The sequence below is a fragment of the Vanessa cardui genome, chromosome 9 (assembly GCF_905220365.1).
Source record: "Vanessa cardui chromosome 9, ilVanCard2.1, whole genome shotgun sequence".
NCBI lineage: Eukaryota > Metazoa > Arthropoda > Insecta > Lepidoptera > Nymphalidae > Vanessa > Vanessa cardui.
The window spans coordinates 13319976-13335171 of NC_061131.1; the positions used below are offsets into that span (position 1 = coordinate 13319976).

The 15196-nt window shown below is 32.7% G+C and overlaps 1 protein-coding gene across 1 annotated transcript in view; it reads left to right on the forward strand.

Annotated features, from left to right (window-relative positions):
• LOC124532639 overlaps nucleotides 1-12067 on the forward strand; it is a 78974-nt gene extending 66907 nt beyond the window's left edge. Inside the window, exons 4-6 of the mRNA XM_047107665.1 lie at nucleotides 7930-8044; nucleotides 11275-11431; nucleotides 11561-12067. Of these exons, the coding sequence (XP_046963621.1) occupies nucleotides 7930-8044; nucleotides 11275-11431; nucleotides 11561-11690 (402 nt within the window). The 3' untranslated portion in view covers nucleotides 11691-12067. The remainder of the gene's footprint in view (nucleotides 1-7929; nucleotides 8045-11274; nucleotides 11432-11560) is intronic.
• The last annotated feature ends 3129 nt before the right edge of the window (nucleotides 12068-15196 follow it).

A 15196-nucleotide genomic window follows, 5' to 3' on the forward strand; every position in this document is an offset into this window, starting at 1 on the left:
CCTGTTTAAATTATAATTGCATCAATAATTTAAATTAATCCTCTTAAAGTAATAATTATTATATAATTAAAGTAATATCACAGTATGATAATTTACTTAAAATTTACTACCAATGCAATATGAAATGTTGTAAAGTTAATTTGAGACACATAATAAAGGACATAATTATTAAAATAGTACTTGTTAAATCTTTATAATAGTTTTTATACAATAACAATATTAAGCATTGATTTTCAAATGCCTTATTTCAATATAGCAAATACAGACATACTGACTATCCCAAGTCACGCCCCACGTTGGGCGCCACTGTTACCTTTCTGGTGGTGTGGGTGTAAAGAAACAATATTAGGTTATAAAATTTTTAATGACCAGTAACATAGTATTATAAACAACCAATTACTTAATTTACTAGTTACTTATGTTACTTCTTATAATGATTATTAAATAAAATTATGCCAGCTAGACTCAGCGTGGGTCACTTGGGATAAAAGGCAAGCTTGAAAATTCAATGTTACTAATCTAAAATTTAAGGTTGAAAATTAGGCGCCACTGACGAATAAATTAATTGATGTGGTTTGAAAGAATACACCGTTCGCCAGACCGGTGTAAACGAAATTTATAATATAATCAAAAGGGGGTACATCACCAAAGTTTCCAGCTACACGTGGATACCGACAACGGCTTAGGGAACAGGCCTGCCGTCCTTGGAGTTGCACCAGCCACTATCTAGGCACACTCAACCAGGAACCTGGAGCCGTTCACTCTCAATATTTCCATTCAAGAAGTCCACGTGGTGGGTAAATCCGATTAAAAAAAAAAACCTCCTGTAATACGAAATATACAGGTTCAATAAGTTAAGCAAATAAGCCAATGATAAATACCTTAACGAGAGATGTAAGCACGAATTTACCTTCTGGAGGTTCAAAGTCCTGCTTACACAAATTGACGATCTCAACTCCGGAGAACCATTTCAAAGGGTCACTGGAAACCACAATTTACACATGACTACGACTTTTCGAATTGTAAACCAATGCATTTAATCAAAAACAAGAATTAAAGACTTACAATTTCTTACGAGTCGGTAAACATGATATAAAGTTCTGTCAAACTTCAAAACTTCATTGTTAATATAAATTCTGAAAAGATAACTGCTATTAAAGCACTGAATACTAAACAACCACAAATTAAGAAACTCAATTATTAAGACAACTCACCGATATATTCAGTATATCGAATTAGAATTTGGATTCGGTGTGAAGCCGATAGTTCCAAAATTCAAAAAGAACGAAATCGAAAGTTCACGAACCTTTGAAAGGTTAGCGAGTGTGACCAGTATCACTACCAAAATACCCTTAATGAAAAAGGAATTATATCCATAATTAAAATCAGGGAAATAATTATGGAATAATTATTAAAATTAAGAAAAGCCAAATATGAGGCAAAGTAAATTTATCATAACTAGACTCCGACACCTACATCGAAGAACTAACCTTTAAACTGGAAGTCAGCTAGTAAATTAATCTGAAACGATGTGAAATGACCTCTAATCAAATTCAGCAAGCGAATTAGATGATTAAAATCTTATTTTAATAATTGCTTTAATGCACCTTTAAAATAAATGTAATTTATTTTATTAATTAAAGTTATAGAAAATGCCAAGTTGAAGCGTTATACTAGCAACACCGACATAAATTAAGTGGGCAATGGGTCAATGGCACGGAATTTAGCGAATTGACACTTTTTTGACGTTTTATATAATTATAAAAAAAAGTTAAAATTATGAAAATAATTTTTAATGTAACAACACCTAAAATTACTCTTATGAAAATCGTTATTATAATTACAACCTTAAAATAAATTGATAAGTATTGTGACGTAAGATTTAACTTAAAAACAAATTAATATTTCATTTTAAGTAGTAATAATTTCATTCATAGTAGCTCTCTTTCTATTTGCTTGAAGGTTGAGTAAATAAAGAACCTTGTGGTAATTTGTTAGGTGGAATTAAGTCGCATCACTTAGCTCTTGCCAGTTCGATCATCATCATCATCATCATCATCAGCCCGTTTTTGTCCACTACTGGACATAGGCCTCTCCAAGTGCACGCCACTGTGGTCTGTCTCCGGCTACTCGCATCCTTCATTCCTGCCTGCCGCCTTGCGTATATCGTCACTCCACCATGCCTGAGGACGTCCTACACAACGTTTGCCGAGACGCGTTTTCCACTCACTTCATAAAAAAATGCCAGTGGTCAATCTTGCACTCACCTTGATCATAAAGTTATTCGCTTTATTCGTAACTCGATTCTCCCTTAAATGTAAATAATTTTATCAAATTGCGTATAACATCAATTAATTATATTTTTGATATTGTATGATCCATCTCAACATCTTTCGAGTTCACTGAATAGCTTCACAGATTAGATTGATAAGCGCCGAAATCGACAACCTACGCGTAATATTGCTTGACTTGGAAAAAATGAAATCATTCAATTATTATTCAACTGTTACCAACGAAAAACGCTTACAATAGCTATTTCGGTTATTTCATTTAATAAGGTATACATTTTTTAATATGTTCTAAAATCAAATTTAAGGTTTGCAAAATACAACATCTAAACAGAAGTAAGATAAATTTTTATTGTCACAGGGATCATGTATATTCCACTGCTTAACATAAACATATATATTAAAGGAAATAATTTAATACGAAAACATAATTGTAAATACGAAGTCTTGAATTAACATGATTATTTTTATTTTTATTTGATGAAGCTCGATATTTCGACATTATCTACGAATGTCTTGTTCACGAGACTGAACAAGACACATACATAATGTGTATAAATAATGATAATATCTGTAATAAAATTGCAAATGATGCGTACTTTAAACAGTGGTACTTTCATGTATTTGAAGCTTTGGCAAATAAACTGTATTTATCCACTGAGCTCTATATTCTCTATTACATTAAATAAACCATCAAACATTTCAACTCATAAATAAAATTTTCATATTGCATACTTAATTCCATATTAAAATATAATGAAACGTTAATACGCTGCAGAGGAAATTCCATTATAATAAATGAATATAAATGGAAAATATTAACGTTATTTATGGAGACTCAACAAATTGGATCAACTTATTAATGAAATATAATCAAATTAATAAAGTAGTTAGAAGCCGCAGTCAGGAATTTCGTTGCTTATTTTAACTAAATGACAATAATATTTGAACCAATAATTTTAGAATTTGTGGTGAATTTAATTTCGGATAATATTTTTAATTAAGTGTTTGAAAGCTTCAATTTTGGATGTATTCGATTCTAATAATTTAATCAGTAAAATAAACGCAGCCTTTAAAATACATTTTTGTCGAAACAAAGCACCCTTTTTCAATTAAATTGCAATTTATCAAATGTAAATTGATAGAAAAGCAATAAAATTCAAATTTAAATTCCAAATTCGTTATCACTGTTTTCGATATATATATAAGACTTATTCAGATGATAAACAATTAAGTAAATAATTTAACTACATTTTAAGATTAAATTTGTGACGTACTTTAGTCAAAATAGCTATGCGTTTGATCTTGTACGACTAAACTAAATAGACGTTTATTTTTATGGAATAGGTTGGCGAACGAGCTTATGGGCCACCTAATGGTAAGTGGTCACCATCACTCATAGACAATGACGCTGTAAGAAATATTAACTATTCCTTACATCGTCAATGCGCCACCAACCTTGGGAACTAAGAAGCTATGTCACAACAATACTGTGTACTGTTGTTTAGAGATAGAATATCTGATGAGTAGGTGGTTCTACCCAGGCGGTATAATACAAAGCCCTAACACCAAGTAAAAGTAGCTCTATAATATCTGCCAGTATATGTTACTATAACATATATTGGCAGTGGATGGTGAGCAACAGATAAAAATGGGAAGACATGGAGAAGTTTCTTTAGAGAAAAACATTTAAAAAAAGAAAATATCACGTACTATATTTCTTTTAAATACCTGACGTTAAATATTACTCTTGATTAACCTAATTAATACATTTTTTTGTATTATATAACCGACGTAAGGAGGAAAACAATATGTAAATAGCAAATTGAGATTGGAAATAAAGTCTATTTTATTTTTACTTATTTATGAGATATAATAGAACTGTATTTGGTGCTTACGTAACACAATATGAAAGCGATGGGATTATCCGCAACTTATGTATCCTTTCCAATAAGAACATATGTATGGATTATTGCCTTTACTGTCCTTTCGCTCTTTTAGTTACAGTCAAGTATATCAAATATAATTTCCATCATGATAATCCTGGATGGTAATTATTTCTTTTGTTTATTTATTTTTATAGTTTTAGTTTTATCCAGTGACCATGCGCTATGTTTATTATGCAACATCACTCAATGCAATCTTTAAAGCAATACCAAAGAAACTAGAACAATTCATACGACACACACATTTCTACCATCGAATCAAAGTGCAAGCAAATATTGGAATACTGAGTTCTTTTAAAGGACTTATTTATTTGAGGTTAAATTTTTCCTAGAAACGGCCAAAATAAGATGCCCACAAGTAAGTACATAACAAATACTCAGTCGACGTTCCTGATATACATACACAGCCCAGGATTCCTCACAAAATGAATTCAAAATTCACTTTATTTTTCATATTAATTTGGTTATAATAGTAAGCTGATGGTTTTTCCTAACGCTTCTTCGAAACATTAACAAAATTGTGAAGCATTTGACGACTTCGGTGGTCGAGTGGTGTGTACACCAGTTTCCATGGGTACGCCACTCCGAGGTCCCGGGTTCGATTCCCGGCCGAGTCAATGTAGATTATAATCTACATTGACTCGGACTACTTAGAAAACTAATGATAATTATCATTAGTTTTCTATGTAGTCTTGGGTCTGGGTGTTTGTTGTACTGTCGTTGCTTCTGATGTTCCATAACACAAGTGCTTTAGCTACTTACATTGGGATCAGATATATGATGTTGTCTCATATTTATTTATTATTATTTATTTACGAAGCATGCATCGATCTAGGAAAGTTGCTCATCATGAGCAAATCGAAATCGAAAACTGCTAAGCTAAGAATCGAAACTTGCCTACTCGTCAACTAGACATAATGGAGTACCAATAATATTGGGCACTTTTTTGGCATAGATTGACATGAATAATAGTCCACTTGCTAATGTAAACTTATCTATCATGTTCTGAGAAAATATTAATGGTTAAATATTTTATTTTGGAACATTTGACAAGTTCAATATACGAGCGTTGAAGATTATTTGTTCATACTCATACCATTACTGTTATTCAGTATTCCATTTGAGAGATTGGAAAAGATGGGTGGAATTTTTCTATATTTGTTCAAGTAAGAAATATTGAATCACATAACATTTTTTTTTGCTTTTGATTGATGGACGAGCATATGGGACACCTGATGGTAAGTGGTAGGCGGTGGTAACTACTTACCATCAGGTAAAGGCTCAACGACGCTATACTCACAGATCTGTCAAAAACGGCGACACCGCAAAAACTTGGAAATTTCTTGAAAAACTTGGAGTTGGTAAATCTCGTAATACCCCGATAAATATAGATACCGAACTCTTGATTAAACATTTCTCGTCCTCTTCTACAACAGCAAATTTTGATAAAGATTCTACGCTGAATTTTCTTTCATCATTACCAACTTCTAACTTCCCTCCGTTTACCTTCTCCTCTTTCACTGAATGTGATGTTAAAAGGAACATACTGTCTGTGTCCTCGAATGCCGTTGGTACTGACTGCATAAGCCGTAACATGATCATACCCATCCTAGATATTATTATCCATATCTTAGTCCATATTCTTAATTACTCCATCACCTGTAATAAATTCCCGGACACATGGAAAAATGCCCTTATTATCCCAATCCCGAAAAAGTCGAATGCAACCAACTATTGTGATTTCCGACCGATTTCCATCCTACCATTCCTATCTAAAGTCCTTGAAAAGCTAGTATTCCACCAATTAAACCTCTTCCTTAATCAACACTCACTTCTTAATCCTTTACAATCCGGCTTCCGTGCAGGTCATAGTACGGTCTCTGCTCTCATTAAAGTTACTGACGATATTCGGTTAGCCATGGACAACAAACAACTCACTATTTTAACACTTTTAGATTTTAGCAACGCATTCAACTGCGTTGATCACGATGTTTTACTGAGTTTGTTAAGCTCCTTTAACATATCTCCATCAGTGATTGAGTGGTTTCTGAGTTACCTCAAAGGCCGTCGACAACGTATACGCCTTAATGAGACGTTTTCCTCATGGTGTAATGTCCAGGCAGGGGTACCTCAAAGTGGCGTCTTATCTCCCTTGCTCTTTGCTATTTTCATTAATTCCATTTCCCAATATATTTCTTCCTCCTACCATATGTATGCAGATGATATTCAAATTTATCGCCACACTACGCTTGAAAATCTTCACATTGCGATTGAGGACATGAATTACGACTTACAGAAAATTCACCAATGGAGTAAACTGTACGGACTTGCTATAAACCCCGGGAAATCACATGTCATCATTATTGGTAGTCCGGGCATGGTCTCTAAGGTTAATTACGCTGATATACCGTCTGTTGAGTACAATGGTACCTGTTTACCTTACTGTTCCGTTGTGAAAAATCTAGGGGTGTATTTAGACCAAACATTATCTTGGTCAGATCACTTGAAAGAACTGAGCAGAAGAACCTACGCTTCACTGAACTCGCTGCGACGGCTTCGATCCCTTCTACCAATTCCTACCAAAATTATGTTAGCAAATTCTCTTCTTTTACCTATTCTTGATTATGCCGATGCAAGCTATACTAATCTGACCGAGGACCAACTCAATAAGCTTGAGCGACTTCAAAATCTCGCCATCCGGTTCATATTCTGCCTTCGCAAATATGACCACATTTCTGTATTTCGTTCGAAGCTCAAGTGGCTCCCTATTCGCTTTCGCCGGAACTTGCATATTTTGTCTTTTCTGTACTGTATTTAATTTAAGGGCTCCTTCTTATTTAAAGGAGAAGTTTCAATTTCAAGGCGATCCTTCTCTTTTGAGATCTTCCCGGAGTCTTACACTCAAAATACCGGTACATAAAACAAAATTCTACAGTGACTCTTTTACCGTTCAGGCAATTAAGTTGTGGAATAATTTACCATTAAATATAAAAAAATCCAAAACACTATTAATTTTCAAAAATTCCCTAAAGAAGTTTTATCTTGAATCTGCATAGAGACGATTTATATTAGTGCTTATTTATTAGTTTAGTTATAATTATTTATTAGTCTATAATATTGATATGTATATGTTTACATATGTATATGTGTGTGTGTATGTGTATGTATGTGTATGTATATATATGTATGTATGTGTATGTACATATATGAAAGTATGGGTATATGTATGTATATATATATTATATGTACATTGTATGAGTATTTACATGTAGATATTTGTATGCAATATATGTATATTACCGACTTAGCACCACCTACCCAACTTTCATACAACCTCTCTCCTTATTGGGTTGTCTGGAAGAAATGGCTACTTAGCCATAAGACCGCCCGTTGTACTCTACAATATTATATATAATATTGTAACATATAATAACGTGTAACATGTGGTGTACAATGAAGTATAAATAAATAAATAAATAAATAATATTGGTCTGTAAATACCATAGCTTGACAAATGACATGACGTTTATTACATACAACCTATTTGGTCGATAAATTCCAACGTATCTCTGCAATCTACGTTGTTAATGGAAACATTGAAATATTCATACACATCAGCCATTCTCTATCAAACAAATTTGACATAAAATTCGTATTAGCTTTGAATTATTTCTTTAATATTTTTTTTGTTACAGATCGTATGTGGCATATCTACTATGGTCATGGGCAGCGTGGCGTTTATAGAAGAAAGACAGAAATTCAACATGGGTTTGGGTATTCCCGCTGGAAGCCTCAGTGTTTTAGCTGCCGGTAATTATTTGTTAAAATCGTTTTTATGAATAATAAACGGAACTCATTTCAACTATAGTGTACAGTGTACGTTTGATGATAATTTTGGGCGAACATACATATATGGTTAGTCGCCTGGCCAACATTGGTGGTTCGTTTCTCCAACACCGACAGTATGTCGAATCACTTGCAAATTCGACAGACTGACATTCTTTGCCACCAGAACAGACATAGTAAGTAATATTGGCAATAATTGATCGTCAATTTTGTTTATAAAAAAGTAGGTGGACGAGTGATTGAGCCATCTGATGGTAAGTAGTATCATCGACCAACGATATTGACACCGTAAGAAATTTTGACCAACCTTAGGAACTAAGATATTGTCCCTTGTAGTTATAGTAAAACTGGCTCACAACTCCTTGTTTCTAATTTTTAACCTCAGAGCAGAACGAGAATAAGTTTCTGTTTGTTGGTGAAATATATGTACAGTGGTACCAAATAAACAATGATCTTCTAACAAAGAATTATTACCATAATTTCCTCGCAACGTTTTCCCTGAATCTTAAAATCAAACAGTTATATTAATTCACAAATTGAAATTCTCGTTAATCTAGCTTCGATTTGGGTCCACGTCCTCCGATTAAAATCAATATTTCAGTATAGAAACGTCGTCTTATAAATACACAATACAATCCAGATTTACACCAAGCAAAGTTTGGCTATTTTTCTTTAAGCAATTGGGACTGTATGTAAATAAATATTATTTTTGATAATCTAAGAGAAGAATTAGCAGAATTAGATAAAGATATAGCTTCACACGAACTCTTGTTGACCGTGGCTTTGGTCTATATTTTATTGCCTCGTTTTTTTATGGATATCATTGAATTTTCATGTGATTAACTAGTCTGGTCTATACATCTCGTGCTCGTCGTTGAAGGATAACATCATGAAACCTGCATGTGTTACATCTGCAACATGTGTATTTAATTTTGGACATTATCCTCATTACATGGTGAAGCCTATCCACAACTGGTTGTTTTTATTACAGAATAAATTTGCTTAACTTTACTTTATACCAACCCTCCCTATTTAATTATGTTTGTTTTAGCGAATAGCACATACGTACACTAACCGCCACATGTATTGTTCAAACTTACAAACCTTTTTAAGGAACATTGTATTCCCTTGCTTTGTGTAGCCATGCATAACGTTTACACAATTATAATTATACTGGTCATTTCTCCTTCAATGAAGTTAACTTATTCAGCTGTGAATAATACTTATCAATAAATAAGTACATTAATTATTTTATGTATACCAAACAGCCTGTAAATTTCCCACTGATGGGCTAAGGTCTCCTCTCCTTTTGAGGAGAAGGTAAGAAGCATATTTCACCACGCTACTCCATTGCAGGTTGGTAGATTCATAAGTGGCACGATTTCGTAGAAATTAGACACATACAGGTTTCCTCACGATGTTTTCCTTCGCCGCCGAGCTCGAGATGAGTTTTGAAGATATAAAAAGTACGTGGAAACTCAGTGGTGCTTGCCTGAGCTTTAACCCGCAATGATCGGTTAATGGTTTTTACCAATTTACAGTAACGTACACACATCTCAGAATTTAGAATTACATATAATTTTATAAGTACGTGTAATATTATTTTTATACGCGTAGACTAGTAATTTTAGCCCGCCCAAGTCATTGAACAAATTTCATAAAAGAGTAAAATTTTAACGAAATTCAATAAAATAATAGCCTATATCCATCTAAGGACAATTACGTGTTGCTTAGATGTATGATGTATATTTAAACAAAACAGTACTATTATAATTATTTTGTACCTTTTTATTGATATCCGAGTTTCCCACACGGATTAACATTTAATTAAGCAACACCCACGGGTCAGCCAACCCAGATATGACCTCATATTTATAAACACTCGAAAGTTCATTTGTTTTAACATGGGCTTGACTCATACCGTCGGTATAATTAAATTTTATAAGTAAATATACCACGAATATTAACTTTAACAAGTGACGTCAAACGTCACAGGTGATATAATTGTTTATATGTTGAGCAATATACGTATTTCTGGGTAGGTTAATGTGATAAGCGAAGCGGTTCTTCGCGTAATTTATTGCTAAATAAAAACGTAGTAAACCTTCGGGTCTTATCTCAAGTTTATTTCGCTGGAATAAATATTTTATATGTGAACTGTAACGTGAACAAGGCTTAATAAATAAAGCTGGTTTTTTTCTAAGAGTACCTTAGATCGAATACTATTTTTGTTACTTCGCTCGATATTATTTATATGATGTGAGAAAAATTTACGAATCTGTTAGTCGCAAATGAATCTACTATCAAATGTATCTGTGCAAAGTTATTAAAGACAAAAAAATATAACGAAAATGATTTAGCGGTTTATTTAGGCTATTTATATTATTTATATATATACATTTATACTATTTATATATATTTATATTATTTATTCATTTCAAACTCATATCGTTAAGCTAATTCGTTTGTAAATTCAGGTTATATAGCGTTTATTTTTATAGGACTAAAATATTCATATGCAAAATTCAATCAAAGTAGTAATGTTTTAGTAAAAACAATGAAAATTTATTACGAATCATTCTACACTTAATCATTCTATTAAATCCATTTTCATGTAATCCCTCGAAATTAACTTACGGCATGATTAGCCTTAATCAACATCAGCAACAAAACAGGTGACAGACAAATCAATGTCTATTAGAACTGATGTAAAGTTTGGATATACAAATTGAAATAAACATTGAATATTTCCATCGTATTGCGATAACTTTACATTCAATTTATTCCAATAAAATGACGTTTCAAAAGTGTTTCTAAAAGCCAAGTTGAATAATTCAGAAAACTTAAATCTCGGTCGTATCGTTATAATAGAATTTTCGAGGTTGTATGTAATTTTAAATTTAAGTTATCTGCTAAAGAAGATATTGATACTTAGCATTTTTAAATACCAGAGCCATTTTATATAAATTATAATTTACAAACACTCAATACTCCTCAAATTCCCAGACATAATTAATTAAAGATTATGCAAATTATAATATTGTTCATATTTCATAAATTAAAGCGACTGATATTAGTTTATAATTAACCTATAATCGTTTTAATTATTACACGTAAACACTTAATCTACTAAATTCTTACTAAAGTCTTATGTTTTATCTACTTTGGAATATTAATAACTTTCTGTTTTACAGCTGTTTCGATACACACATCTCGCGGTTGGGGAGTGACAAGCGGAGCTGGCGCGGGAGCTGCAGTGGCCCTGCTATGGGCGGCTTCAGGATGCCTTTTGGTTGCTTTGATTGTACAATGCTGTAGGACGATAGTGGACCCACCAGGATTTGATCACGGGTAGGAAAATTATTCTCCATTATAAGTTTTTACGTAAATTATAAACATACTACGAACCAAAGAAGTACAAATTATTAAGTTTTAGGTTTAAATTTCTTTTTGTGTAACATTTGCTATATAACATTACAGAGATGGCTCCGAAGAAGACTCGAAGCCATCGTCACGCGATTTAGTTGTAATCGCTTGTGTGCAAATAACTTTAGCGGCAGCTACGCTTCTCAGCGCAGTGGTGTGCGCACGGATCGACTACAGCGCATGACGCGAGCCACCGGGCGCTCTTACGCGACGTCGCGTAAGCGAAGCGCCCGCTCCCGCTCTCGCCTCCGCTCCTAACGTACCCCCACCCGATAACGTAGAACGCGAAAAGGGAGGGCGTGTCGCATGGCTTATATAAACTTTTATTATACCATTATTCATCGTACAGTTAATGGTTTTATTAGGTTGTGCTAGACGCGCAGTTGATGTGGGATTTGAAACTTTCGTCATATCGTTGAAGACTGTTAATTATGGTGATTATTATGACTGTCTTGGAGTTAACTTATTACAACCACTCTGATTCACGAATCTTAATAACAAAGTTAGATTTTAATAAATAATATACGTAGTTGAATAGACTTAGAATTTAACAAATTACAACTAGTAAATTATTATATTATGTATAATTATTAAAATATTTTGATGTTTTAAATTATCTTTTAATGAGATGTATCTTTTAAATACGTAAATAGGTGTTTAATGTAATAAACATAGTAATTATTAATGTACAGATAAATTTATTTAATATATGAGGTAAATTTTATTTCTACCTTCAAATGTTACTTTTTCCTAACGTCATGTAATATTCAGTGAAAACGTCTTCTGGGCATAACACCTTAATATAAAAACTTCTTTCTTATTATTTTTTAATTAAAGTATTGTTATTTTTTCCGGAAAGGCTTTTGCACTCCTGAATTTTAAAATGTTGTTTACGATTCATTTCGCTTTCTAAAATGAAGAAAAACATACGGAAAATCAAATCCGCTGAGGATAATTTAATCTTATATTAGAATTAAAATATATGTAGCATGGTCTTCTTCACGTCACTTTATGACTTCCAATTTGAGTTTAGACTTATTAGTTCATTATTATAGATCCGATAATTTTAATACCAGATTAGTACGGGACATTTTTACATAAAACAATATAAAATATAACGATATATACAATCTTTTTTTTTCGTTTTTTTATGTTATAGGTTGGCGGACGAGCATATGGGCCACCTGATGGTAAGTGGTTACCATCACCCATAGACAATGACGCTGTAAGAAATATTAACTATTCCTTACATCGTCAATGTGCCACCAACCTTGGGAACTAAGATGGTATTTCCTTGTGCCTGTTAAACTGGCTCACTCACCCTTCAAACCGAAACACAACAATACTGAGTACTGTTATTTGGCGGAAGAATAACTGATGAGTGGGTGGTACCTACCCAGACGTGCTAGCACAAAGCCCTACCACCAAGTGAATTTACTTAATTTATTTTCAAAAAATATTACCGTTGGGTTAAGATAAGTCAATATTCTGGCGCTTTCAAGCTCTTGACTATCCGAAGGGTTGGGTTAGTAAATAGTCAAGATTTTCCTAAAATAATTCTATGTAGAAACCTGAAGTTAGCGTAACACTCGCGTACCTAAAAGTACGTAAAACTAATCCTTTATCGGTTTTCTGAATCATCTTATAAAAAAAATTAAGTTTGCGGCAGAGTAGACTTACGAATATCTTCTGCGTAGAACTGTCCTCAAAATTAAATATTAACATTATTATTTACTAAATATCTAGATACTTATTATATAACAATTCTATGTATACTAATTGCTTTCGAATTGTAAAACTAGCAGGGTGTAAATTTTTAACACTAATAGTTTGCCCGGCAGGGATTGTTAACAATGGTTTTTCCTAGATCCATAATATTTTTATTGTTAAATTTTCGTATTTAAGTTCGATCTGTTTTATATTTATACTTGTATTTTTGTAATAAAACAATTACTTTGCGCTGGATTTTTATTTCATGTGTTATTTTAAACCCTTCTAACTATTTGTTTATCTTTGGTTCATTTTTCAACCAGAGTATCGAAAATGAGACTTAATGGAAAACTGGTTATCCGTCATCCATCACACGATATGTTTAATAATTGGTTTTAATTATGATCGATTCTAAATTAAGTTTTTGATATTAATAATATCGTCTTACATAATCAAAACTCATAGTTTCTTTATCTTTTTGAAATGGCCTAGTGAAGAACACGTGAATCTTCACCAAAGATCAACCTGAACAAACCTCTCCATATTTCAGTTTCTGAAACTGAAATATGGAGAGGTTTTCATGCTTATAAGTGCTTCATTTGTGATTTCATATATGTACATCGTAACAAAACCTGCACATATTAGATGCAAATCTGACACAAGTGTATCCACTAACTCGTAATGGAAAAGCGTGGAATTAATTCCAAACTGTCCTCAAAAATTGAGGCAGTTTTAACCCAGCCATTGGAAATTTACAAACTGTTACCTAGAAGTAATTTTATTTTATAGTTTAAATTCGAGTAAATTTAATTAAATATTCCGCGCTATTCATACCCTTTGATCAATTTCAGTCTCCTAATTACTATTTGCAGAATCGATACGAAGGTCGAATATGAACTGCCAAAGAGCCCTCAGTCAACAACTATTTTCAATAATTAATTTCGGTCAGTGAAAATAAGCATAATTAAATTGTTTTTAAATGGTCAAATGAATACTATCTACACCGATTAGATTAGTATCTAATCTATCTACTTGCTGGTGTGTGCCAACTATCTGGGTAGATACCAACAACTCATAATATATTCTACTACCAAGAAAAAATAACAGTAATAAAGGTATGTATGTAATATCTTAAGCACCTGACATTATTGTCTAATCTTACATGTTGAGATGGCCCAGTGATTGCAGGTATATATATGTGCTTAATTTGTATTTATAATTCATCTCGTACTCGGCGGTGAAGGAAAACATCGTGAGGAAACTTGCATGTGTCTAATTTCATCGAAATTCTGTCACATGTGCATTCCACCAACTCGCATTGGAACAGCATGGTGGAATATGTTCCAAACCTTCTCCTTAATAGAAGAGGAGGCCTTATCTCAGCAAAAAAAATTACACAAGAAGAAAAACATCACAAAGAATTTAGATAAAAATAAAAATGAATATGATAAATACTAAGTCAATGAGGTAGTATGACTGACACTATATTTGGAGACTTTTGTTTATTTACAAATAATACCGTCAAGTGTTTTTTCCAAGTCACCTGGAACGTACTATTACGCAGAGGTAGTAAGTCGTTCCATATCTTGATGGCAGAGTATTTAAACCCTCCCTTATATTTAGCCGATCTGTGTGCTGGTACCACTAATGTATTTGCTTCTCTCATACTTAGATATTAGATATCTACACAGATCGTCCATACTAGATTTCGTGGGATTTTAATAACTAGAATTGATACGGTTATTTGACATTTACAGTTGTTTCCCAGTTGTTTTGTTTTTAGTTGTTGCAGCTCGATATTTCGACATTATCTACGAATGTCTTGTTCGTGAACAAGACATTCCACACAATACCAAATAAATGTTAGAATAAAAATAACCATGTTAATTTAAAATTTTAACAAGTATTGATTCAGTTATAGTACGACACAACGTAGATGTAGCATCGGCAAAATTCGTAAAACCGATCACATCCGAATTG